This window comes from Pholcus phalangioides, unplaced genomic scaffold, assembly GCF_987345545.1.
Source record: "Pholcus phalangioides strain wild (caught in Gottingen) unplaced genomic scaffold, Ppha-v1.0 ptg000010l_1, whole genome shotgun sequence".
Classification (NCBI taxonomy): Eukaryota; Metazoa; Arthropoda; class Arachnida; order Araneae; family Pholcidae; genus Pholcus; species Pholcus phalangioides.
The window spans coordinates 41,131,169-41,159,115 of NW_028301603.1; the positions used below are offsets into that span (position 1 = coordinate 41,131,169).

At 40.9% G+C, this 27,947-nt stretch overlaps 2 protein-coding genes across 7 annotated transcripts in view; both read right to left on the reverse strand.

The window, feature by feature from the left end:
- Positions 1-9,349, reverse strand: part of LOC149081485 (uncharacterized) — a 52,847-nt gene extending 43,498 nt beyond the window's left edge. For 4 of the 6 annotated variants that reach the window (XM_089238415.1, XM_089238413.1, XM_089238414.1 and 1 more), the window contains exon 1: positions 9,045-9,260. In XM_089238415.1, coding sequence (XP_089094541.1) covers positions 9,045-9,216 — 172 coding nt within the window. In that variant the 5' untranslated portion in view covers positions 9,217-9,260. Of the gene's footprint in view, positions 1-9,044 lie in introns of all 6 variants that reach the window. The other 2 variants (XM_089238412.1, XM_089238410.1) reach the window with 2 other exon arrangements.
- Positions 9,350-17,984: 8,635 nt separating this feature from the next.
- LOC149081486 (uncharacterized) lies at positions 17,985-26,027 on the reverse strand. The gene is made up of 5 exons (XM_089238425.1): positions 25,736-26,027; positions 21,302-21,415; positions 18,267-18,348; positions 18,126-18,172; positions 17,985-18,025 (listed from the first exon to the last, which is right to left on the reverse strand). The coding sequence occupies exons 1-4, from the start codon at positions 25,974-25,976 to the stop codon at positions 18,166-18,168; spliced, it is 444 nt and encodes a 147-aa protein (XP_089094551.1). The 5' UTR covers positions 25,977-26,027; the 3' UTR covers positions 17,985-18,025; positions 18,126-18,165.
- Positions 26,028-27,947: the final 1,920 nt, after the last annotated feature.

Below are 27,947 nucleotides of genomic sequence, written 5' to 3' on the forward strand. Positions count from 1 at the left end.
CACGGGAGTTTTTTTAAGGCAGGGGGGATAGGTGGCGCTGACGTACATAAATCAAATAAAATATACGCAAATAACGAACAGAATGCCTTCAAATCGTTTATTACAGTAGTTCGTTTTCCACATGACCACCACCACTGGGGGATAACACATTGCAGGCGCGTCACAAATCCAGCAACGGCAGAGTGCAGCGGGTGAAGATGTATCTACATAACACCTGCCGGTGGATCGCATCTTTCAGTTCCGACAGATTAGATGGACCGGAACGATACACTTTTCTTTGACTTGTGTACGTCAGCGCCACCTATCGGCTGTTTTTTAATTTTTTTTTCTTTGTCAAAAAAATCCCGTGCCCTAGCGATGCTAACCCTGCAAACCGTTTTTTAGTTCGGTTTTTATGCGTTTGCTAAGTTCCTATGGGCTTTCTTGCCCACCCTGTATAAGTATAAAGAGGGTGATGCTTTAAATCCCTCGGCCGCAAATTACTGGCGAACCGTTTATTATAGCGGCATATCTATAATTAGAAAAGTATCGAAATAGCGTGTATGTCTCATACGTCATTCATATTGTAAGGGGATGTGTATAGTTATTGAAATAAAAAACTTTTTACATGAACACCCGGTTCAAAACCCCAATGAGAAAGTTGTTACACTGCCTCTCCTGAGTGCAGTATTCGCTGACATATTTAGATTCGAAACTCCCTCTGAAAGTGTCTTTCCCTCATTTTCAGCCATTTTGAATTCAAATATTTCAGCGAATACTGCACTTAAATATCCCGATTTTGTTTTTGTCTGGCGTCAACTTTCTCATTGGGGGTTTTAGGACAAATAGACCAAATAAAAATTTAGTTTCTTTTTTCGTTATTTTATACATATATACGTTACTGCCAAAGCCCAAATATCGGTTAATTCTCGACGGGCCGGTCACTTCTCGAATTGGACAAGAGTTTTGGCTAAAGTCGGAATTGCAGAAATGATTCGAACTTTGATCGGCCATTTCGCGAAGTGGTTGGAGATCCCAAGCCAAAGCCCGTTGTGCTGATGTAAGACGGCCCGGTAGGAGACAAATCCATTTCTTTTAATCGACAACGTGTGTACATGTTATATGTATATAACACCCGCTGTATGCGTCTAGGGGCGGGACAGCAATATATGATTTGACTATGTATATAACATGTACAATAATATGTCTATATATAGTACCTATATTGTTTTAGCTCCATGCGAAGAGAGAGAGATAAAAGGGAAATTCGATAGAAAAAAAAAACTATAAAAACAGTTATAGAAACATATTGTTTTCTTGCCAAATTTTGGCGAAAAAAATAATTACCGCATCGTGACTGCGGTTTGATGGGTTGCCATACCTAACGTGGACATAATTATCACGAAAAAATATGTCATCGTGACGATGATCCCGAATCATGTCTTTTGTTATCGGACTTTGACCAGGGGTCACTGGCCTGTTCGCGAACGGCCAATATCTGAATTTCGGACATTGACAAGATCAATATTTAGCGAAATCGGCCAATTCGCAAAGGGGTCGGCCGGCCCCCATCGCGTAGTAGGCAATTTCGGGCCTTGGCAGTAACATAATAACTACATACAAATCGCTCTTTTTCGCAAAATACAGGACGTATCTGATTTCCACACGATATTTGGATACTTCTGCTAATGAGAAGTAATCCTCAGGGATCAACGGTTTAGCAGTAATTTGTGACCAAGTGACTTGAGACATCACCCTCGGTATGAACTGACATGAAGGTCATCTCGTTTTCCTCCCTCTCTAGTCTATTTAGTCCACCTGTATTCGTAATAGCCCGAATTAGCATTTGTTTTATAGGCCACGTGAACGCGGAAAAAAACGTAAAAACACTAGAGCCATCTGATGTGGCCCGTGAAAGCCAAATCTAACATCACGTCCTCATGAATATCAAACTTCAGTGAATATTTGTTTTAAAAGTATGAATATATATATATATATATACTTGATGCCAAATCCGCAATTCCGGATTCTCTATGTATTAAAATACAACAAGGAAGGAGGTGGTCATTTAGAGGCAAAGTTTCGATTTGAATCACATCTTCGGGCTTTGGGTATGAATATTTTTAAGGCGCCCTTTTAAGGTTTTTTACTCATGTGAAAACTGCGTTTCAGTTGTAAAGCCACAGAATTTGAATTTAGCATTAAAAGAATTAAATGAGAGGGAAAAAGCATCAAAATACAATCGACGCTCCACATAACGACACCCCTTGCGTCCCATCGAAAACGGACGCTATATTGGGAGGGTCGATTTATCACAAGGAAATCATTCATGATAGGCATTGTATGAAAACATTTGGGAGCCGATCGTTGTGATGGAATTGTCGCGCGCGCTGTAACGTTTCTATCGTCGTCGTTATAAAGAGCGTTGACTGTGTGTTGATAAAAGGGGAGGGGGGTGGGGGGAACCGACAAATAGGATAGTGGTTTATTTTATACTAGGGGGGCTCTGCCCCCCTGCCGCCTTTGGCGGCCAACCCCCCCCCCCCCCCCCCACTTCTCTCCCGGACATATCTTGTTTATTTCGTCCCACTTCATCAGCGTGCTATGGAAAAGGGGAAAGGGACGTGTGAAAGCACCAGCCTACTGAAGAAGCGAATTTTAATGAAAATAATAATAAAGCAACAAAAAACAAATGAGATTCATCAAGTATCCCCAGAAAACTTCCCCATGGGGGTCCCCAGATTCAATTCGCTGAATTTCAGTGGGGCCCCACACTGGATATATCTTGGGCTACCGATGTGTTGCAAATTTTACAATGTTAAACCACAAAAATCAATGAGATACATTCAGGGGCACCGAATTACAACCTGCCAACATTTCCATGAAGCCCTGACCTGCAAGCTTGTCGGACACCCCCCTGTGAGAATTTTTCATTTTTATCAATATTACAACGAATAAAATCCAGGGCCCCACATCCAGTAGCGGGGACACAATACGCAGATTTTTAGTGGGGCCCCAGACTGGCTATATCTCGGGTTTCGGCTGTGGCAAATTCTACAACAGAAAAGAATGAGATTCATCCAGGGCCCCCAAAATGAAATCTGTAAACATAGGGCCCCCGACTTGGAAGCTTGTCGGTCATCCCCCGGAGCGAGTGCCATGAAAAATTTTCATTTGTATTCGTTTTACCGACGAATAAAATCCAGGGCCCCCAAAATGAAACCTGTAAACATGGGGCCCCCGACTTGGAAGCTTGTCGGTCATCCCCCGGTGCGAGTGCCATGAAAAATTTTCATTTGTATTCGTTTTACCGACGAATAAAATCCAGGGCCCCCAAAATGAAACCTGTAAACATGGGGCCCCCGACTTGGAAGCTTGTCGGTCATCCCCCGGTGCGAGTGCCATGAAAAATTTTCATTTGTATTCGTTTTACCAACGAATAAAATCCAGGACCCCCCAACCAATTACCCGGGACACCAATTCGCATACTTTTGGTGGGGCCCCAGACTGGCTTTATCTCGGGCTTCCGCTGTTGCGAATTCTACAACAGAAAAGAATGAGATTCATCCAGGGCCCCCAAAATGAAACCTGTAAACATGGGGCCCCCGACTTGGAAGCTTGTCGGTCATCCCCCGGTGCGAGTGCCATGAAAAATTTTCATTTGTATTCGTTTTACCAACGAATAAAATCCAGGACCCCCCAACCAATTACCCGGGACACCAATTCGCATACTTTTGGTGGGGCCCCAGACTGGCTTTATCTCGGGCTTCCGCTGTTGCGAATTCTACAACAGAAAAGAATGAGATTCATCCAGGGCCCCAAAAATGAAACCTGTAAACATGGGGCCCCCGACTTGGAAGCTTGTCGGTCATCCCCCGGAGCGAGTGCCATGAAAAATTCACATTTGTATTCGTTTTACGAACGAATAAAATCCAGGGACCCCAAACAATTACCCGGGACACCAATTCGCATACTTTTGGTGCGGCCCCAGACTGGCTTTATCTCGGGGTTCCGCTGTTGCAAATTCTACAACAGAAAAGAATGAGATTCATCCAGGGCCCCAAAAATGAAACCTGTAAACATAGGGTCACCGACTTGGAAGCTTGTCGGTCATCCCCCGGAGCGAGTGCCATGAAAAATTCCCATTTGTATTCGTTTTACCAACGAATAAAATCCAGGGCCCCCAACCAATTACCCGGGACACCAATTCGCATACTTTTGGTGGGGCCCCAGACTGGCTTTATCTCGGGCTTCCGCTGTTGCGAATTCTACAACAGAAAAGAATGAGATTCATACAGGGCCCCCAAAATGAAACCTGTAAACATGGGGCCCCCGACTTGGAAGCTTGTCGGTCATCCCCCTGTGCGAGTGCCATGAAAAATTTTCATTTGTATTCGTTTTACGAACGAATAAAATCCAGGGACCCCAAACAATTACCCGGGACACCAATTCGCATACTTTTGGTGCGGCCCCAGACTGGCTTTATCTCGGGGTTCCGCTGTTGCAAATTCTACAACAGAAAAGAATGAGATTCATCCAGGGCCCCAAAAATGAAACCTGTAAACATAGGGTCACCGACTTGGAAGCTTGTCGGTCATCCCCCGGAGCGAGTGCCATGAAAAATTTTCATTTGTATTCGTTTTACCAACGAATAAAATCCAGGGCCCCCAAAATGAAATCTGTAAACATAGGGCCCCCGACTTGGAAGCTTGTCGGTCATCCCCCGGAGCGAGTGCCATGAAAAATTTTCATTTGTATTCGTTTTACCAACGAATAAAATCCAGGACCCCCCAACCAATTACCCGGGACACCAATTCGCATACTTTTGGTGGGGCCCCAGACTGGCTTTATCTCGGGCTTCCGCTGTTGCGAATTCTACAACAGAAAAGAATGAGATTCATCCAGGGCCCCCAAAATGAAACCTGTAAACATGGGGCCCCCGACTTGGAAGCTTGTCGGTCATCCCCCGGTGCGAGTGCCATGAAAAATTTTCATTTGTATTCGTTTTACCAACGAATAAAATCCAGGACCCCCCAACCAATTACCCGGGACACCAATTCGCATACTTTTGGTGGGGCCCCAGACTGGCTTTATCTCGGGCTTCCGCTGTTGCGAATTCTACAACAGAAAAGAATGAGATTCATCCAGGGCCCCAAAAATGAAACCTGTAAACATGGGGCCCCCGACTTGGAAGCTTGTCGGTCATCCCCCGGAGCGAGTGCCATGAAAAATTCACATTTGTATTCGTTTTACCAACGAATAAAATCCAGGGCCCCCAACCAATTACCCGGGACACCAATTCGCATACTTTTGGTGGGGCCCCAGACTGGCTTTATCTCGGGCTTCGGCTGTTGCAAATTCTACACCAGAAAAGAATGAGATTCATCCAGGGCCCCCAAAATGAAACCTGTAAACATAGGGCCCCCGACTTGGAAGCTTGTCGGTCATCCCCCGGAGCGAGTGCCATGAAAAATTTTCATTTGTATTCGTTTTACCAACGAATAAAATCCAGGGCCCCCAACCAATTACCCGGGACACCAATTCGCATACTTTTGGTGGGGCCCCAGACTGGCTTTATCTCGGGCTTCGGCTGTTGCAAATTCTACAACAGAAAAGAATGAGATTCATCCAGGGCCCCCAAAATGAAACCTGTAAACATAGAGCCCCCGACTTGGAAGCTTGTCGGTCATCCCCCGGAGCGAGTGCCATGAAAAATTCCCATTTGTATTCGTTTTACCAACGAATAAAATCCAGGGCCCCCAACCAATTACCCGGGACACCAATTCGCATACTTTTGGTGCGGCCCCAGACTGGCTTTATCTCGGGGTTCCGCTGTTGCAAATTCTACAACAGAAAAGAATGAGATTCATCCAGGGCCCCAAAAATGAAACCTGTAAACATAGGGTCACCGACTTGGAAGCTTGTCGGTCATCCCCCGGAGCGAGTGCCATGAAAAATTTTCATTTGTATTCGTTTTACCAACGAATAAAATCCAGGGCCCCCAAAATGAAATCTGTAAACATAGGGCCCCCGACTTGGAAGCTTGTCGGTCATCCCCCGGAGCGAGTGCCATGAAAAATTTTCATTTGTATTCGTTTTACCAACGAATAAAATCCAGGACCCCCCAACCAATTACCCGGGACACCAATTCGCATACTTTTGGTGGGGCCCCAGACTGGCTTTATCTCGGGCTTCCGCTGTTGCGAATTCTACAACAGAAAAGAATGAGATTCATCCAGGGCCCCCAAAATGAAACCTGTAAACATGGGGCCCCCGACTTGGAAGCTTGTCGGTCATCCCCCGGTGCGAGTGCCATGAAAAATTTTCATTTGTATTCGTTTTACCAACGAATAAAATCCAGGACCCCCCAACCAATTACCCGGGACACCAATTCGCATACTTTTGGTGGGGCCCCAGACTGGCTTTATCTCGGGCTTCCGCTGTTGCGAATTCTACAACAGAAAAGAATGAGATTCATCCAGGGCCCCCAAAATGAAACCTGTAAACATGGGGCCCCCGACTTGGAAGCTTGTCGGTCATCCCCCGGAGCGAGTGCCATGAAAAATTCACATTTGTATTCGTTTTACCAACGAATAAAATCCAGGGCCCCCAACCAATTACCCGGGACACCAATTCGCATACTTTTGGTGGGGCCCCAGACTGGCTTTATCTCGGGCTTCGGCTGTTGCAAATTCTACAACAGAAAAGAATGAGATTCATCCAGGGCCCCCAAAATGAAACCTGTAAACATAGAGCCCCCGACTTGGAAGCTTGTCGGTCATCCCCCGGAGCGAGTGCCATGAAAAATTTTCATTTGTATTCGTTTTACCAACGAATAAAATCCAGGGCCCCCAAAATGAAACCTGTAAACATAGGGCCCCCGACTTGGGAGCTTGTCGGTCATCCCCCGGAGCGAGTGCCATGAAAAATTTTCATTTGTATTCGTTTTACCAACGAATAAAATCCAGGGCCCCCAAAATGAAACCTGTAAACATGGGGCCCCCGACTTGGAAGCTTGTCGGTCATCCCTCGAAGCGAGTGCAATGAAAAATTTCCATTTGTATTCGTTTTACCAACGAATAAAATCCAGGGCCCCCAACCAATTACCCGGGACACCAATTCGCATACTTTTGGTGGGGCCCCAGACTGGCTTTATCTGGGGCTTCGGCTGTTGCAAATTCTACAACAGAAAAGAATGAGATTCATCCAGGGCCCCCAAAATGAAACCTGTAAACATAGGGCCCCCGACTTGGAAGCTTGTCGGTCATCCCCCGGAGCGAGTGCCATGAAAAATTTTCATTTGTATTCGTTTTACCAACGAATAAATTCCAGGGCCCCCAAAATGAAACCTGTAAACATAGGGACCCCGACTTGGGAGCTTGTCGGTCATCCCCCGGAGCGAGTGCCATGAAAAATTTTCATTTGTATTCGTTTTACCAACGAATAAAATCCAGGGCCCCCAAAATGAAACCTGTAAACATGGGGCCCCCGGTGCGAGTGCCATGAAAAATTTCCATTTGTATTCGTTTTACCAACGAATAAAATCCAGGGCCCCCAACCAATTACCCGGGACACCAATTCGCATACTTTTGGTGGGGCCCCAGACTGGCTTTATCTCGGGCTTCCGCTGTTGCGAATTCTACAACAGAAAAGAATGAGATTCGTCCAGGGCCCCAAAATGAAACCTGTAAGCATGGGGCCCCCGACTTGGAAGCTTGTCGGTCATCCCCCGGTGCGAGTGCTATGAAAAATTTTCATTTGTATTCGTTTTACCAACAAATAAAATCCAGGGCACCCAAAATGAAACCTGTAAACATGGGCTTTGACTTGGAAGCTTGTCGGCCATCCCACGGAGCCAGTACCATGAAAAATTTTCATATTTATTCGTTTTACCAACGAATAAAATCCAGGACCCCCCAACCAATTACCCGGGACACCAATTCGCATACTTTTGGTGGGGCCCCAGACTGGATATATCTTTTGCTTCCGCTATCGAAATTTTTCAACGTTAAAGCAGCAAGAAAACAATGAGATCCATCAAAGGCCCCTGGAAATGAAAACTTTTTACTTATACGTGAAATCTTCCCCGGGTACCCCGACCCTGTGTTGGGAGCACTGCTGTTGTGTGTGTATATTATACATATATATACCTCTCGGCATGGACCTCCCCCCCCCCACAAAGGAAGGGCTGACAGGGGCCACAACGATTCTTATCACTTTTTGATTTTTCACACTATAAATTAATCAGAGGGGCCCCTGAAAAGCTGGTTTGGGGGCTCGAAATCTAAATTCCAGCCTAAGGGCTCTGCTGTAGGATGTAGGAGCCTCTTGGTACATGCACATAACATGGTCCCGATATGTGAATATCGACCCAATATCGATATATGATATCATATCGATATATGAATGTGAATATCGATATATGAATCGTAGCCACTTCCGTAACAGATTTCCGTCACTCAAAAATTTCACCCACTTCCGTCACTCGGTTGCTTAGCAACAGGCCCTTTTCGAGTTTGTTTGTGATTTTATATTATAGAATAGATAATGTTTGATTCCGGTCCTACAACACTTTCTACAGCAGAAAGCCTCCGCACGAAGCTCGCGACGCCACTGAAGTCGCCCATTTCACCTATAGTCATTGGATATGCTGCAAAGAAAGGTAAAGATTACACATACGTCGGACCGGACTGCTATGGCTACAGGTGAAATGGACGACTTGGGTGACGTCACCAGCTTCGCGCCGAGGCTTTCTGCTATAGAAGGTGTTGGTCCAGGAGTGTGTTTTCATACTCATAAAAACCGATTTTAATTATTACTGGTTATAATTTTCATTATGGATAATCAACTGGAAATTCTGAGTCATTTAATTTCACAAAACCGACGGATCATTCGGGTCATCACTCATTCAATCATTTCAGTGGTCCGCTTACTACGAAAAATTGAGAACCTTCGTTTCACAGTAAACTTCCAAATATTTCAAGTTTATTGCTATCATTATTTTTAGGTAATATAAACTCAAATTCATTTCAAAAACAAACTGAACTGACGTTTGTATAACTCACGAGCAAACAGTTCCGATTCCTGAGGCTTTGGCTCTGGTATTCCTTGAGGAAAAACCCCTACTGATGCCTGATGAATCATATTGCCGATGGTGCCATAACTCGAACTTCTCCCTTCGATCAGGCAACTGAAAACGGCGACTATAATTAACATGTAAATGAACGAATTCGACATTTTTTTGCCGTTTTCTAACTACCTCCGTACGTATAAAAAGTAAAATAAACTCTTTTTATGTTTTCTTCAAGAATGTAAAGAAAACGATGCTTAAAGAGAAGCAGACTTTACACCCATTTTCACCTTTTCGACAAAAGAAGAAGTTGAGAAATATTATCAGAGCTGATAATTCGTTCCTGAAAGGCGGATTTAAGAAGTGTTATTGTTCTTCGTGATATTAAAAGTCGTTCGATTGTTTCCCACCCAATCGAATATTTCTCCTCGTGTTTTCGGTTTCACTTGCCAAACAGCGATAAATAAAACACGCACTTGCGTATGTGAATCGAATACCGCCCGCCCCCCTAACTACTCGGTTATAAAGTTTTCAAGATGAAAGGAATCATGTCCAAGTCTTTTAAAACTTTCATACCTTTGGGGTCATTCAAGTATTACGTCAGCATCGTAGTGGGGGGAGGGGGTTTCGGATTTGCTGACTTTTGATGACAAGGGGGAGAGGGGGGTTTGAAGGTTGCTTACGTCATCAAACCCCCTTTTTGAAAATATGAAATACTCTAAGCTGCTGGCGAAATTTTGGAGGGAGGAGGGGGGGGGCTCAGTGTTTTACTGACTGGCCCGTGGAAAGTCTGGGTTGGGACCCACTAAAGATCTCAGCCTAGGGGCCCTGCTCCAGGATTTGGAATTCACAAAAATAAAGAAAAACATTCTGAAACACGTTAGAACTACATTTGATAATGTAGATTAATTTAATTTTTCAATTTCAATTTATTTTATTAAATAACAGTTACATTCGCAAAAATAACACTACCCAAGAGGCAAATGGCTGCCAATACTGGGGTTATGATCATGAAAAAAAAAAATTAAAAACTGATACAACGTTAATTTAAAATTACTACAGCATATTTCGCTTAACGATTCCACTTGAAAGGTTTTCTCGCTTAGTACGACTTATTTTTGTGTTCTCCTAACTTTTACTAACACTTATTGAAAAATAATTCCTCGTTTAAAACGTTTTCCCACCAACAACGTCTTTCATGAGTTTTTGGAAAACGCTATAAGTAGATTTCACTGTGTATGGGGTCATTCAGCCACCTCGTTGGGCATTTTGCCTGTTGTGGCGTTGTATTTGTATTTGTACATCAGCATGAGGGGGGGGGGGGGCTTCGGATTTGCTGACTTTTGGTGACAAGGGGGGGAGGGGGGGTTTGAAGGTTGCTTACGTCATCAACCAACAAGGGGGGGGGGGTCAAAAATGGCTGAAAATCTGCTTACGTAATACTTGAATGGCCCCTTTCCACGAATATACCACTTTTTTTTATTTAGCAAAGTCCTATGAGTGACTTTGTGGACTGAATCATACAATGCGGTACAACGATTGGAACAACCCCCTGCTGTGTACAGATTGATTCAGCTACCAACCGGAAGCCGCAAATGAAACCCCAGATTTATCTCCAAATATAATAATAAGCTAATACAGACCTGACGGCTGATCGCCGAGAGAGAAAGACCATCTTGTAAGCTAATACAGCGTGTCTTAACTAATATGAACCCAAGGACTTCTGAAACAGTTTCAAGGACCACTTGTGTCCCGAATTAAGGGACATTGCTGCATTTTTATTTGTTCCTAAGGGGCCCATTCAAGTATTACGTCAGCATTGAGGGGAGGAGGGGGTTTCGGATTTGCTGACTTTTGATGACAAGGGGGAGAGGGGGGTCTGTAGGTTGCTCACGTCATCAACCACGCCTTTTTGAAGATATGAAATATTCTAAGCTAGCTGCTGACGAAATTTTTCGTTTACGGGGGGGGGGGGGGGGTTAGTGTTTTGCGGACTTGCTGACAAGGGAAATGGCTGAAAATCTGCTTACATAATACTTGAATGGCCCCTAATGGCTTTACAAATTTTTTCCACGATGCTTACTTGAATTTGCAATCTTTACTAAAATCGTGAATGAACTGTTCTCATAACTTTTTACTATAGCTTGTGTGTAGTAGCTATAAATATACATATCCATCTAACAACACACACACACTGTCACGTTAAATGATTTTTCCTCAATTTTTCAGTGATTTCAACAATAGGGGACTTAGTCGACTTATGGCAATGTCTTTTATGGCAATTGGCGACGTCCCGTATTCTACTGCATTTAGATATGATCCCAGTTCCCCTTATTTTTCTCAATGAAATATGGTCATCTAGTCATTTGAATGTTTTTTCTTCAATTAAATTTTTGTTTATTTGGATTTGCAATAGTCCTGAATTTCCTTACCCTTCACCCATTTTTGCCGTAATTAGAGCTCTTGTAAATTGCATCTTTTGACAATTAGTGATATCTCGTACTTGGGATCACTATTGCTTGTATTTTCCTTGATGATGTGAACCTAAATATGACAGTGCAGTTTTTATTTGAACCCTTATGATTGCTATTAATATAAATTATAGCAAATTAATAGTTTTTCATTCAGTTAGAATCGAATTATCAAGCCTGCCTGAAGACCACCTATGTCATCGTCGCGAACCAGAGATTGAGAAACGCTGAATAAATACATACAGTAGCTGAATGGATTAGCTCCATGTGACGAGAGAGAGATAAAAGTGAAATTTGAGAGGAAAAAAACTATTTATCTGTGATAATATAGATATATAGACATATAATTTTTTCTGTCAAATTTTGAAGGAAAAAAAATGGTTACCGCATCGTGACTGCGATACGATGGGTTGCCATAGCTATCGTGGTCATAATTATCAGGAAAAAATACTCCAACTTTGCGATTTCTCCGAATAATGTCTTCTGTTGTCGGACTTTGGGTGGGGATCTCCGGCCACTTCGCAAACTGGCTGGCCAAAGCCCGAAATTCTGACGTTGGCCGGGGTCAATATTCAACGGAATTGACAGTAACAGATATGCTAATAGGCAGATAGGCAGATTGCGGCAAGTGCATTAGAGAATAAAAAAACGACATTGGTTTCATTTTTTAAAAACATGGGCCAATAATACTTGTATTGCTTCATCAAATTAAGATAAACACACTTCAGTCGACACCACTTATTTAGAATCATGGATAATATTACCATTCGGGTACTGTTATCATGTGTGCATAGGATGGAACACAGACCAATATCATTAACATAGAGAAAAAATTCATTTTTGTTGTCGGGACTTCTGATAATGTTATCAAAATTTCTTTTTCAGTCAAAAGTTTTGTTTACGCCGCATTCTGAAGCTAAGGTTTAACCAGATTTTATTCATTTTTTCCCGTAAGTTATCGTTATCCGGCTGAAAGAGTGTATAGAAGGAGAGAAGGCGCTCCTCCCCTTCCCTTGTTGCAAATAATTCCGTACTTAATATCGTAGTCAGTCCGTGGTATCCGCTTTGATCCCCGTACGCGTGTAGACTTACTTTTGCAATGGACTCCAGATTCAGTTCTTTTATGAGAGACTTCTCCTCGTACATTAAAAAAATTTATTTATCGTATGCATTAGACCACGGTTTTCCAACTGGTGTTCCGTGACAGTTTCATTGGGGTTCCGCATGATAAAACGCCACGGAACCCTTAAAAATCCCGGATCTCGGAGAGCTTTCAAAATCGAAAACTTCCTTGTTGCTGATATTCGCAAAGCTGTTCTTTGATTTGAATTTGTTCTTTTGTTTTGAACGAGATAGTTTTGCTTTAAAAAATAGATCCAGGCCACTTGGATGACTAACCTAGAGAGTGTTGATGTATGTGAGTGACCAAAAGAATGACCTGTTGAGTAAGGACGAAAATAGTGTCCTAGAGGGCGTGAAAGCATGCGAACGACCGAAAAATAGTGACACAGAAACGTATTTAGGGAATAGGGAAGGGGGGCTAATTTGAAGGAATGAGTTTTCAAGAGAGCTCTGGGCTGGAATGGGTGAATGAATGACGGCAAAATAAATTGTTTAGCCCGCAGGCCACAAAACCATAAACCCGCATACTGAAGAGATGGGATCATTGGGAACAAATCCTTGTCAATTATTCGAATTGCGTGGAAAAATGAGACTGAAATGAGGTAAAGAATCCTGCTCACAGAGCTGAATAATTTTTGTTTATCTCGGTGGTACTAAGGATCCTTTCTGTTTTCCAGATAGTGGGCACTTCTCTTCAACTTCACCTGCACAGAATTTCGATGCCTGTGCGGAATGAAAAAAAAATACCTTTTACTACCTCATATGCATTATGAATATTTTTTTCCTGCGTAGCAGAAACTCTATGTACACGGAAGTACTCCCATTCTTAGTCATTCCCAGGCTTTAAACGTCCACATTTTGTTAACTTATTAACCACGACAAAAAATGGTGCCTCTCTTAGTTACTCTTGTCAATCCATAACCAACAAATGGGTAAAAAACCAACTTTTGTCAGCCAAAATATGCTTTTTAGAAAATAACTATACGGTACAGAATGTATTATAATGAGAGATAGAGAGAGAGAGAGCAGGGGCGTTGCCAGAAATTTCTTAGGGGGGACCACTTTCATTTCGGGGGGGTGGGTGGAGGGAACAGATCCTCAAGTCCCCCCCCCCCCGCCCGCTAAGCCCTTGATATTGAGAAGCATCATTCAACTGGAATCCCTTCTGCCACCTATCGAATAAAAACACAATTGTCAATGATCCTTCGAAATAAAGCTGGTAAAGAATAATGTACCGCATGGAAAAACAATATAATATGATGTCAATAAATATTTTTGAACAATAATATAAATTTAATTATGAAGTTTGCTGCAAAACTTTAGCAATTGACTATACTGCATTCTTTTTTTCATGGGGTACGTTAATCAAAAATCAGATAGGTGCCAGAAGGGATTCCAGTTCAATGAAGTTTCTCGATATCATACACCCTGTAAGTACCATGTAATTGTTTACTGAAAGGCATATATTTTGCTGCTGAAAAAATTTTAAGTTTTACACGTTTGTTGCTTACGGGCAAAATTAACTAAGAATGATAGCATTTTTCATGGTTCATAAGTTCACAAAATATTGATGTTTATATTCTAAATATGACTGAGAATACTTACTTCTCCATGTTCATAGAGTCTTTTGCTGACCAGACGGGAAATTCTCTATATTGTGTAAGGGGTGCTATTGTGTGTGTGTGGTTGAAAACCCGAAAAAAGTTTAAATTCGGGTTTTTAACCAATCGGGGAGACGCTTGCACTATAATCGCGCCCTTAGGTAGTGTATTATTTTGAGATTCTATGAGTGGAGAAACAGGCCCAAGTGCAGGTGAAATAAAGAACTATATTCCCTGATCTGGAAGAAAACAAAGTTAGAGGGCGTAAGTAAATAAAATTTTTTCCATTCTTCGTGAGGAGTTCTGCACTCATCATGCACCCTCTCCCTGCCATCCGAGGCCAGCTAGGCTACCCTAGACTGAGATCTTTAGTGGAGAGTGTTCTTTATATACGCTATATAGGGAATTTACTACCATTATTACAAGATACATAGACCTAACAATTCAAAAAACGATCTTTCATCAATTTTGAGATCAACTAGATACGCTCACTACAATGAAACATTTCTCAGTATTACACCAGAAAATTATGTTTTTTAATATACCCATATCCTGGAAACGCTTGATTTTTCAGATTAGGACGGATAGAGGTTATTTACGTGTACCAAGCGGATGTGTCATACTTTGTCCTGGCGAGAATTGCCCTTACTGTAACTATAACTTTAGTCATTCCTTTGACGTATTTCATATTATTTTTGAATGCCCATTGTTTAATTTGCACAGAGCTGTCTTGTTAAAATCATGTATTTTCCGCAACCCAACCAGACAAAACCTAATTTTTAAAATTTCGCGCCTCTCTGAATATCAAATTGAAAAACTGTTTTAATGATATTGTGAAGTTTCTGAATTTTTTAAATTGAAGTGTATGTGTGTGCGCGTGTTCTGTCTTTACGACTGGTATTCTAACGATTTGTAATTTATTACTTGTATATTTTATTTTTTTTGTACGCCACCCTTGCATGGGTCTGGCCCCATAAGCAAGTAAATTATTATATAGGGAATTTATAGTGTAAAAAAAAGGACAACTCAGATAAACACCCTATGATTCAATTATTATCATGATTATTTCAAACATTTCCATAATTATTTAAAGCCTATGAAAGAGTACATGGGTGGAGGCTCTGGTGATGGCTATAATCAAAGCTCTTGATTCGTAAATATGCCTCCTAATAGGATCACATGACTCCAATCTTTTGAGTCCCAAGCATGAGTTAAATCGGGTACGGTGTGGAGACTCATGCCCCATCTCCATTCTACCGTTGGGCCTAAGCTAAGATCTTTGGTGTGCCTTTGTAGGAGACCTCGGTTGAATTGGGGTTCAATGATAAGATCTGGCACAACGCTTTATGAAAATAAATATGTATATTAAGAGCAGATTACTCTCTACGCATTGGGGCAATAGGGTGACCATGCCCCCTCCCAAACCCACCAAAAATTTAAAAAAAGTTCAATAATTCGTTTGAAAAAGCGAAATGAAATACCTTTTACGCGTATTTTAACGAATTTCTCTTATTTTTAATGCTATTTCAAGGGTGATAAGACAATTTTTGTACCCACTAAGCTTTTTGCCACCTTCAAATGTCGATCTTTCTTACGCCCCTGATTAACAGGTGGTGCCTAAGCCCTGGGGCTATGATGCTGTTGAGACGGCAGTAGGGACAAACTTCTTTTTTTGGATAAGTATTGAAAAATTTGTTCCCTGGAACAACCTCGTTATCATCTAGGCTTCCGCGAGCAGCTCTACGTTGGAAACCTCTGCAGTAGACAGTTGGAACCTCCCGTTAACGGACATTTTTCTTATCCCCGGTTCCGTGGGACAGGGCTTTAATGTATTTCACTCCCCGTTAACGGACACTCTCGACAGCGAACAGTAAAATCAGGCATACTCTAATTTTTCTTCCAAACTCTAAATTATTAATTTTTATTCATGAATCGAGCGTTTATCATATTCAACTATGATTATGTTTAATCCCAAGCCCCTGGTGGTAAATATGATTAATCGTCAATTAATTACTTAATGAACTGAACATAATTATGATGCAGGATATTCGAATGGTAATGTTGGTTGTGTTTGTTGATAACGTGTGAAGAAAGCCATCATTGCAACACTGATAATGCTGGTATGAATGCTTCTATCTTCTTCACACACTGATTTTAATTTAATTTTTATTGCAAAATATGTGTAGTGCATGTTGTATCGTATCATGTACAGGTGAAAATAAGTAATTGGTTTAATGAAGAGGAAAAATACTACAATTTTTTTTCATAGTTTTATCAGCTTCATTTGGGAATTATGAATAATCGCCGGTAAAAATGCTCAAAGTAATGAAATCGAGATGATTGGTGATTATGCGTAGCCACCGTTGCATCACTTTTACAAAGTAACATGCACATTTTAACATTAAAATGTGTAGGAACCAGTTGCAACCTTAGGCAAATGTCGTATAAATGTGAAAGTCGTGTAAACGAGGTTCCGCTGTGTACCTCCCCATTAGCGGGCACGATTTTTGGTCTCATGGGTATCCGTTATCGAGAGGGTCTACTGTATGTGGAAAAGAAAGTGTTATGTGGTTTCACTAATCTCCGTTTATCATACGTCCCGTACGAGCAAACGGGATGTATGGTCACGTACTTGCAAATGAGCCTTTTCCTTCGGATATACAGTATATTCAAATTACATAAAAAAATATATTTTACCAAATATAATGGCAATGCTGACATTTAATATTTTCTTTTAACAAAAGCCTTTTCAGAAACATATCGTCTGTGTGCGTGCAAAATGTCGTATGTAAAAAACTGCACACTTTTCAGGAGACAAAGCAGCAATAGATAAATGGTTTTAATGCATAGGACAGGATAAAAATATGGAAAAACTTTGTAATATTTTTATGCGCAGATCAAGGTTGAAATTTAAATATTCCTCCAAAGCTGTATTTGTTTTTAGATTTTTATAGAGTGGGAAACGAACGGAATCAGTAATTGGAGCTAAAACATGTTGGGCACCTCGACCCTTCAGATTTGATATCATAAATGGTAGGTGGGACAGGATTTGGGAAAACATTATAGCTGGAGATCTTTCTATTGGTCAGAAACATGTGTCATTTTTACGGAACATTGAAACACATGCAAAGAAACTTTCAGTGGCGTAAAGAAATCGAGAATTTTGGCATATCACATTTATGATGCACACTGACGATACAGCCCGTGGCAATAAAGGGATATTCCCCAGGTAAAAAAAAACTCTGTTAATATAGTGTTTTACACATTTTCATTTAAAATTTCATATTCCGAATTTCTATCTTTTAAACGTCCTAGTTCTTGATTTCCCTGTTAGACTTAACATGAAAACTAACAATTGTTTAATTTCGTGATTTGCGAAATTCGTAATATTTACACTACATTGTGTTAATATACAGCCGTTTCCCGTTATAACGAACTCCAAGAGACCGGATAAATCACTTCGTTATAACGAAATTTCGTTATAAAGGAAGGTGTTTGCGTTGTTCCTATGTATATTTATTTGAGGGATTAGAAAAGTATTCGTTAAAACGAGATTTTCGCTATAACGGTATTCGTTAAAACGGGATTCGACTGTAGTACGAATGCCATGCTTTTTATCTTTAAACCGCCTGAGATGATTATATCGATTATGACCTCCTCATTGACGTGATAATTATCGCATCGCATAAATATTCGAAATAAGTACACGCAACGTTATCATTTTTTAATAGAATATTTATTCAGTTTTCCATCTCCCTTGGAATCAGCATCACGTGACTCCCCTGAAAATATAACAGATAACGTTATCAACATTTTCATTTCTGTGAAGAACATTATTTTTGACCGCAAACTTTCGAAAAGTGGTTCCGTATTTTCCCTCACCTTTTTCGGCAACAATGGTTCCAGATGTATATCATGTGGCTTATTGTCTAGAATACAGAGATTTATTTTTGTCAATAATCACAGATATCTTACGGTTCTTCGACGCACGAGGAAAGAAAAACAAACAAAATTGCCAATTACTTGCAAGTGCACTCTTTCATGTAATCCTGAAATATAGGCTTCACGAACGCACATTGCATATCTGGTTTGTCGCACCTGCAGTCTACAAAAAAAAAATTATACAAAGCCAAACAACAATCACTTATAGATCAAAAACACATTTCCAAGGCTCCTACTCAAAATACTAGAAAAATGAAGGAAAAAATAGGACTCTTAAAAGTAGGACGGGGGTTGGCCAAAACAGTATTCTAGCAGCCACAGATAATTCTTTTCTGTCTCTCTATATACATTCATGTCCATAAATTAAGGATAATTCAGAATCACACGGAAATCGAAATCTAAAGTAAAAATTTCACCTGTAGAATTATCACACACATCTGCAAGAATGATATGCAAATTTCAGGAAGCCACCAGATGATGCCGATAGTACGTCACAATCACGAGAGTGTAAGAGGGGGGTATATAAGGAATGATGGCAAAGAAGTGAAATTGTTCACAAGAGTTCTGTAAGGCGCTCAGTGCCATAAGCGAATAGTTATGGCACAGAGGACGCATGTGGATGATTTTTTACGTGGTAGAATTATCGGCCGCCTGGAATGTGGGCGTACTCAGATGGAAGTATCCGAGGAACTTGGAATTGCCCAAAGTGTCATCTCTAGGCTTTGGCAACGATTCCAAGATAACGGAAATGTCAGTAGACGTTACAGTACAGGTCGCCCCCGAGTTACAACGCCGAATGAAGACCGGTATTTGGCAGTAACTGCCAAAAGAAGCAGACGAAGCACATCCGACCTGTCTCGTCAGCTATCTGCAGCCACGGGTACCACAGTTTCAAGGTAAACCGTGTACAGACGTTTGGGAGATATTGGTCTATATGCTCGCAGGTCTGTCAGATGTGTTCCGCTCACGGCAACTCACTGTCGGCAGCGATTAGCCTGGAGTAGGGAACATGCAATGTGGACATCGTCACAGTGGGCTTGTGTGATGTTTTCCGACGAGTCCAGGTTTAGCTTGCAGTCTGATTCACGTCGGACTTTCATATGGAGAACGCCAGGTACCCGGTACCACCAAGACAACATCATTGAACGACACCGTTACGGTGGTGCAGCATTGCTCGTTTGGGGTGGAATTATACTGTTTTCCAGAACAGATCTGCATGTTCAAACCGGAACCATGAAAGCCAAAATTTCTCGGGACATCATTCTGGAACAACATGTACGTTTGTTTAGGGGTACCGTGGGCGCAGAATTTGTGTTTATGGATGACAACGCCCGTCCTCACCGAGCAAACATCGTGAACGAATGCCTTGAATCTGAGGATATAACCCGCATGGAATGGCCAGCATTCTCATCTGACTTGAATCCGATAGAGCATGTGTGGGACATGCTTGGCAGACGAGTTACAGCCCGTCAACCACCTCCTACATGTGTACCGGAACTTCGGAGAGCATTGCTTGCTGAGTGGAGTGATCTTCTCCAAGATCAGATCGATAACTTGATACTCAGCATGCCTAGGCGTTGTACGGACTGTATTTCATCGCATGGGAGACATACAATGTATTAACCATCATACCAACCATGTAATAGTAAGTTTTTTGTAAAGGAGATATTTTTTACAATTGCCCCAGGGAGCAAAAATCGTAGTTTTTATGAATGGTATCATACGTACATACACCATCGTTTTTGTTCTTTATCTTTTGTTTAATAAATGGGCTTTATGAATAAGTAACGTTTGTTTTGTTTCTGAACCTTTATTTGCCGGAGCTGGCATTATCCTTAATTTATGGACATGAGTGTAGTAATATATGCAGTCTATTCCCGTTTTACGAATGCCGTTATAGCGAAAATCTCGTTTTAACAAACTAACGAACTTTTTTAATCCCCCAAATAAGTTTACGCAGGAACAATGCTAGGTAATTCCTTAATGACGAAATTTCGTTTTAATGAAGTGATTCTTCCGGGGTCTTGGCGTTCGTTATAACGGGATTCGGCTGTATTACATTCTTTTTGGAATCTTCCATTTTCATTCATTTCATAGTAATTTGAGAGGTTCAATGGTTTCATAGTCTATACCGTCCTAGGCGCATCCAAAACACTCTCGAAATTAAGCGGTGTAGCATTGAATTTTTTTAGTTGGTAATTCTAGAAACCACTGTGTACTTATTTACATGCGCCGTAAATATGTGCTGCCATCCATTTTTCATACCGTTAATTAGTTGTATGCCTTCACTTTATAGATGTTCGTATTCAAATTTTCGATCAGAAACCCTTCTGCATGTCTCGTACAAACTTCTTCCTGTTATACAGTCGATTCTCGTTAGAACGATCCTCCATTATAACGACCGGCACGACAGGTCTTAAATATTCTACTATTTCCACCACGTTATATTTTATCCAATATAACGATTAATATAACGTAAAATGATTCATTATCATTATATTTAAACGACTGAACTCGGCGATAATAATGACGTATAAATAGTGGGCTTAATGTAATAACCTCGGGAGCATCAAATTCCTGCTCGCGTCATGTTAATGGTGCTGCACGAGGTATAATATAAGCTGTAATCCCATGTGTAGTTCCGTTATTTTAATTGTAATGTAATGTAAATTGTTATGTAAGCTGTAATCCTGTAATTCTACTATAATTGTAATGTAATGTAAATTTTTACCCTCGGGGGGGGGGGGGCAATGGTGCTGCTCCCTGGGTTGGATGAAAAAATTTTTTTTCAATTGAGAAAATAAATATTCCCTCCAGGTAACCCCCGTATGGGGCGAATCACATTCGATGAATCGTGGTAAGTAACTCATACATCACCATTGCGACATTTTGACAAAATGAAAAAATATATATATTCTTCGATACAATACACAATTTTCCTGAGAAGCTAAACTTCACGATACTTTTGAAACGTTCGATATAACGACCTCCAAATATAACGTCTGTTTTTCGTCGAAAGTAGGGGGGGGGGTCTTTATAACGAGAGTCGACCGTGTGTTTCGATTTTTATTGTTAATTATCATAACTTCAGAGCCGCCAATAAGCAGAATAATCACCTGCGCAGTAACCTCCTCTGTCGGCGTAACCTTCTCTACAATAACAATTTTTGTTATCGGCGAAGAGAGTAGGCGCAAAAGCACACCCAATGGATTGTTCTCCACATTCGCATTCTGTAAAGAGAGTAAACAAAAAACAAAAGTCACAATGGTGTTGACCATATTCACAATCATTATATCCATGTGTAACAATTGAGCACAATTACCACAGTCTGTGCAACTTTCATTGGCAAAGTATTACACAAAACCTCTTGTGCCGTGTTACCGACAAGGTCCATATAGTCAATATATCCAGTATATATATCAAGTGGTAAATTTCCAGTATAGGTTTGTAAATGCCATAGGTTTGTAAATGCCATGGAATAGCTTACCTTCTGTTGTCGGGAATCCTCCTTTCCCGATAGGCACCTTAAAAATGAAATTTGATGATCTTGGCGAGAGAATAGCGGAGCTATCCATACTTGTGTCTGAATGGCAACCATATCTGAATGGGCAACGTATTTTAGTTTCCTTAGTTTATTGTTCCGCATTGATCCTAACTTTGGGTTTCTGTATTCAAGGTCCGACATCCCTTTTTTATGGATTTTTTCCAATGTTGTTTCTTTCTCTCTTTCTCAATATATATTTTACACTTTTTCTTTCTCTATTTATTTTCTACCCACCTTGGTGGGCAATTTGCATGTTGTTGCTTGAGATTTTATATTTGTGTATGTTACTGCCAAAATCCGAAATCGGACAGTTCGCGAAGTGGCGATTTCATTACAAATTGACCCGGCCAATGTCTGAATTTCGGTCTTTGCCTAGCCAGTTTGCGAAGTGGCTGGAGATCCCTGAAGTCCGTAAATGAATAATTCGGCGTCATCGCCATTTACTGTATTTTTTCATAATAATTATGTCCACGTTAGCTATGGCAACGCATCGTATCGCAGTCACGATGCGGTAACCATTTTCCCTTCTTCAAAATTTGACAGAAAAACTATATGTCTATATTATTATATATGAACAAGTTTTTGTCTCAAATTTCTCTCTTACGTCACAATGGAGCTAATCCAATACAGCTATATATATATATATATATATATATATATAGCCACACATCACACGTTAGCGATGAAAAAAATGGATTCGCAACCGTCTTATATATCAGCACATCGAAAATTGGCCAGGAAACTCCATCCACTTCACGAATTGGCCGCCAAAACCCAGACCATTTCTGCAATCGGACTTTGAACAAAACTCTCGACCGATTCACGAAATGGCCGCTTCTTTCCTCCCCTCTATTACCTTGATACAGTGGTTCCCAAACTGTAGGTCATGACACTTTTGGAGGGGGGGCGGGGTTAACGTTGATGTTTTAAGATGGCGCGAGAGAGTTTCCTGAATAAAAACATCCTGATGAGAGCAAACATATCCAATCAATTTTTAACTCATCTCTGAAGTGGGAGGGTGGTTCCATAGTGGGCGCACCTGTTGGCATTTTTTCCTATGGTTTGCCTTCCCTTCAAAGGGTTGGGATGCTGGGTTTTGTCTTGCGGTAGGCTTTCTCATGGTGCGACCTGGTAACGCAAATTCTACCTCAAGTCATTATATAGCTTGATCATTGTTTCACGCAGCATAAAACCTTTGATGCAAAGCATTGCAAACCTTTTGATGGTATTATTTGATGGTAGCACTTATAAGAAACTAACTCCGATCCAAAACCCTCTAATGGATGATAGCACATATCGCAGGAAATCCGTCTGAAACTATGTTTTCGGTGAAATGGTTGAATGAATGAACGCCAGAACTTTGCCACTGGACTTATCCCGTTATCGGTGAAGTGGCTGTTGCGCACTCTCCAAAAACACCCTCTACCGCGTTGCTATTGCAATCCCAGCACTCGTTCTATGACCATAAGTGCTTTTTCAGGTGTTCTGTCTCACCTCGTAAAATTTGTGCTTAAAATTTAGAATCACCCTCCCTGTATTGCTTGTGAGAAACATCAACTAAGTAGAGCCCCCTTCCGTCACGTATCAAACAAAATTGTTACAATCCTTCAATCAAAATCAGCGACAGGATTTTTATTAATGTGTCACATAAGAAATAAAAGAGATACGATATATATTAGCTAATATTTTATAAGCAATAATATTAGTTAATTTTTCAAGTTTGCCTCAATTTTAGCAGTTGTTATTTGTAAACGGTAAAAAAACATTAGTACAACTTGCTGTATTAACTGAGCTAGCTGGGCATGGGGAGGTGGCAATTTGATTCTGTTCTGTTCTGTTTTGTTAACTAAACGATGTAAAATCTAAGGGTATTTACGCATTGTGAGTTTTACTAATGTTCATTTACCACACGCAAATAACTGTTAAAATTTGAGGCAAACTTGATAATTTATTTGATATTATTGCCTATAAATTATTTGCTATCATATCTTATTGCATTTTTTGACGCGGCATATTAATAAAAATTTGGTTGATAATTTCAATCGAAGAATTGTAACGGTCTTATTTGATAGATGGCGGAAGGGGTTCTACTTCATTTATGTATTTCTCACATGCAATATAATAAATACCGTACTGTATATAATTGTTTTCAATACTTTCTAGAAGTTATATTTTCGTTGATAAAATTTTATTTTTATCCGTTTATTGGTTATGGACAAAAGTGCCTAAGAAAGGCGCCATTTTTTTCATGGTGAATAAGTTTACAAAATATGGCTGTTTGAAGTCTAAGAATGCTTCCGTGTACACAAAGTTTTTTTTTTTGCTGCGCAGAAAAAAATTCCCTATATTGTAAAAGGTAGCATGTGTCATTTTACACACTCCGCACACATATCGAAATTCTGTGAGCAAAGAAACAGGTTTGTGCAGGTGAAATAAAAGGCAATGTGCCCCCATATGAAAAAAAATTAAATGGCACTTTTCATGTAAGAGTAAATTTTTTCTTTTTACTGCGAGCATGTCAGTGGTCATCATTCTTCCTCCAAGACTGAGATCTGTGGTGGAGCATCCTGTATAGTTAATTTATATTTGAATGGGGGGGGGGGGGTTGCCTCGGGCCCAGTGCTAGAGCCCTGCCAGTCCTACCCTTGTAGGGGGTCATAGTGCACTTAAAACATTCAGGATAGATGCTTGATTGTTATTCAATCAAGAGGTCTAGGCCCTCTTTCATTTTGCTCTATGGCAATGATGTTGCTGGGACGGCAATGGGAACACAATTTTTTTTGAATAAATATATCAAAATTTAGAGAGAGATAGGTGGCTTTTTCTCAGCTCGAGATATCAAGGAAACAGTTATTTTCCAGATATTATGCTGAGGTGATCTCGGAAAGAAAAGTCATCACGTCTCTGCTGGGACTCGCACCCAGGCCCTCTTGCATACTGGGCAAGCATGCTACCATCTACACCACTTTTCTTTTCAAGAGGGCCTGGGTTCGAGTCCCGGCGGAGACGTGATGACTTTTCTTTCCGAGATCACCTCAGCATAATATCTGGAAAATAACTGTTTCCTTGATATCTCGAGCTGAGAAAAAGCCACCTATCTCTCTCTAAACCGTCCCACCCGGGGGCCATTTCCTGAAGTTAAGAGGCTACTAATGCCTCTACTTCAGCGCCTCACGCCACAGTGAGTGAAATAAGGAAGGCAGGGTCATGTCTCCAGTGGTGTAGATGGTGGCATGCTTGCCCGGTATGCAAGAGGGCCTGGATTCGTCTCCCGGTGGAGTGATGACTTTTCTTTACGAGATCACCTCAGCATAATATCCGGAAAATATCTGTTTCCTTGATACAAAAATTTGTTTGAATCCTGTAGGACAGCCTCATTACCATCAAGGGTTCCGCGAGAAATTTCACCCCTGTATAGACAACAGATATAAGTACACACAAATGAGCAGTCAGAACATTCCGAAGAGGCATTTCGCGAAAGATGAATAAGGAATCCACACTTATACTGATGGGGTCGTTTGACTAAAGAAAGGAAACTTAATTGGAAAAATGTTGATAGAGAGCGAAAAGATCCTTAAAAGAAAAGGAGCCTAATTTTTTTTTCAGGAAGATAGGTGACACTTTCTTGGAAGTGCAAGAAAGGTGTCGTAATGATAGCACGACGCCAAGCATTGGATAGCAAAGAGTGCAATTAGCATTTCAACATTGAAAAAGTCTTGTATTTACCTGTGCTTATTTATCCACTCGTGCTTTTCCTTCAAAATTATTTCGATGTGTAACAGTTTCTGACTGTGAAAACACGGCCGTAATAAATCTATCATCAAAAATGCCGCCCTAGGCGGCCGCCTCGTTGCCTCATACCTGGCACGAGCACTGTCTGAGCCTACACTCAACGAGGACTCTCGTTCCACCATTCAAGGTTTCAAGATTCCGAGGAAATAGTAAACATATTGCGACCATAAGTCATTCAAAAAAAACACACACACATTTTTCTGTGACTACTCACTTTTACATTGTACACGTGCTGTGAAAATGCCAGCCTTCACGTATATGCTGTATCCTGGTTGGCACACGCATTGAGGCTGACCCATGCCATAAATCTGGATGCACGATCCCCCTTCACATTGGCACGATCTAGCAGCTACTGAAGAAAGTCCATCTCTAAAGCTTGTTGAGTTGGCCTGGACGTCGCGCGAGAGGTACAAGACAATCGAAATGCAAACTAAGGAAGCAAAATGGAACTTCATGATCAATTTCAGTATGATGTTTATTACGTGAGCGAAGCAAACCCTGTTGTGCGTTTCACAAAATGTATCGAAGTGAAGACGTTTTCTCGAGAAAATAATTTCGACAGCGCACGTCAAGAAGAATGGAATGAAGTCGTTTGATTGCCGAAACGATAATTCAATTGTGGGCACAGAGTGTGTTTGCTTAAAAACCTATTTAATTGCTCTTCGGCAATCACAGACAACAAAAGGCAATTTCGAAATAGCAACGTGACGAAAGGAAATACAATTCAGCACCTGCCAGTGATAATGCAAGTGACGTGTGATTTATATATATTCGTTGTAACATATGCAAAATACTTCTAGAATATTGAATAGAATGAAATTATTTAAATGCAGTCTAGTCCAGTTTTAACGAATACCCTCCGTTATAGCGAAAATCTCGTTTTTATATATATGAACGCTTTTAAAATCCCCCAGATAAGTTTACGTAGAAACAATGCAGAAACATGGAATTATCTTTGTAACGAAATTTCGTTATAAAGAAGTGATTTCTGCGGTCTCTTGGAGTTCGGTTATAACGGGATTCGACTGTAATCCAAATAGATTAAGTGAGTATATGGTGGTCAGTCTTCCTGGTTCTATGGGACAGTCTCGGTTTGTTTTACTTATACTGTATTTTCTTCGCAAATAAGACAACCATAAAAAAAAATTCCCTACTATGATTTTTCAGGATAATCATAATTTAAGCCCCGTCCCGGAAACAAGTCCTAGTTGGAATCGTTAGTCACACGGGCGTATTTTTTACGTCTGTTGCTACGCTCAACGAATACATTTGTGAAAAATACAGTGTGGGCAAAAAGACCGTAGAAACTTTAAAAATGAATAAAAACCGGAAAAATAACCGGAATAAAAAACGGTTTGCGGGGGAAAAACAAGACGGGGGAAAAATTAAAAAAACAGCTGATAGGTGGCACTGACGTACAGAAGTCAAAGAAATGATACGCAAATAACAAACAGAATGTCTCCAAGTCGTTTATTACAGCAACATGTGTTCCACGTGACCACCACCACAGGGTATAACACATTGCAGGCGAGTCACATATCCAGCAACGGCAGAGTGCAGCAGGTCGACATACACGGTTTACAACGGTGAACTGGTTGCGGATTAAGAGCGCAAATTATTATAACCCCCTCATTTGCATATTTCCATTGAAGTCGCTCGTACCAGTGCTACCTATTGGCTATTTTTTGAGTTATTTTTTCTTCCTGTCTTGAAAACAATTCCGTGATGTAGCGATGCTAACCCTGCAAACAGTTTTTTTTCGGTTTTTATTCATATTTAAAGTTTCTACGGGCTTTTTGCCCACCCTGTATAAATACAGTTCACGCCGCTTAATGCGATCACATCGGGGAGGGTTTCTGATAATAATAACGGAGGGTTAACTATATCTGTAAACGTTCCATTTGGAACACGGTGACCATACACGTTCTATTGCCCTGTACCAGGGCCCAAAATTTTATTTTTACTTATTTGTTATCTATAGTCTCGCACTTTTATGTGGAACATGGAACCTGCAATGTAACAACATGGACGAATGAGATTAGCTGATTCGGAATTTTATGTCCCAAGATTTTCGACAATCATCCGAAACAGGCTTATAAAGCCTGTTTCTCTACTGTCTCCGCCTAGACACACGTGTACGCTTACGTATTCGACGTACAAGATTTGCATTTTTGTCTAGAAGCAGTGGTTTTACATTCAGTTGAGTTCTTTTCATGAAATTCGATAAAATATGCAAATTCACTTAATTTATTTCACCAGTGTAGTAGCAGCTTCATTTGATCATTTTTGTCGCACCACGGTCATTTTCTGCACACGAGGGCTAATTAGACCGGGACCTGCAATTTATTGCCGATTCCGAACGGCAGGCTTGTTTCTTATACTCATCGAGAGGTTGGTACGCTAACCCCTCGATGGGGGGCCCCCCT

What these genes read in the sequence shown, in the direction of transcription:
- LOC149081486 (XM_089238425.1), bottom strand. Translation starts at nt 25,976, where the DNA reads ATGAAGTTCCATTTTGCTTCCTTAGTTTGCATTTCGATTGTCTTGTAC. An exon ending in AGCACGTGTACAATGTAAAA is followed by an intron (nt 21,416 to 25,735) that starts GTGAGTAGTCAC and finishes CTCTCTTTACAG; the next exon opens with AATGCGAATGTGGAGAACAA. An exon ending in CAGAGGAGGTTACTGCGCAG is followed by an intron (nt 18,349 to 21,301) that starts GTGATTATTCTG and finishes TTTTTTTTGTAG; the next exon opens with ACTGCAGGTGCGACAAACCA.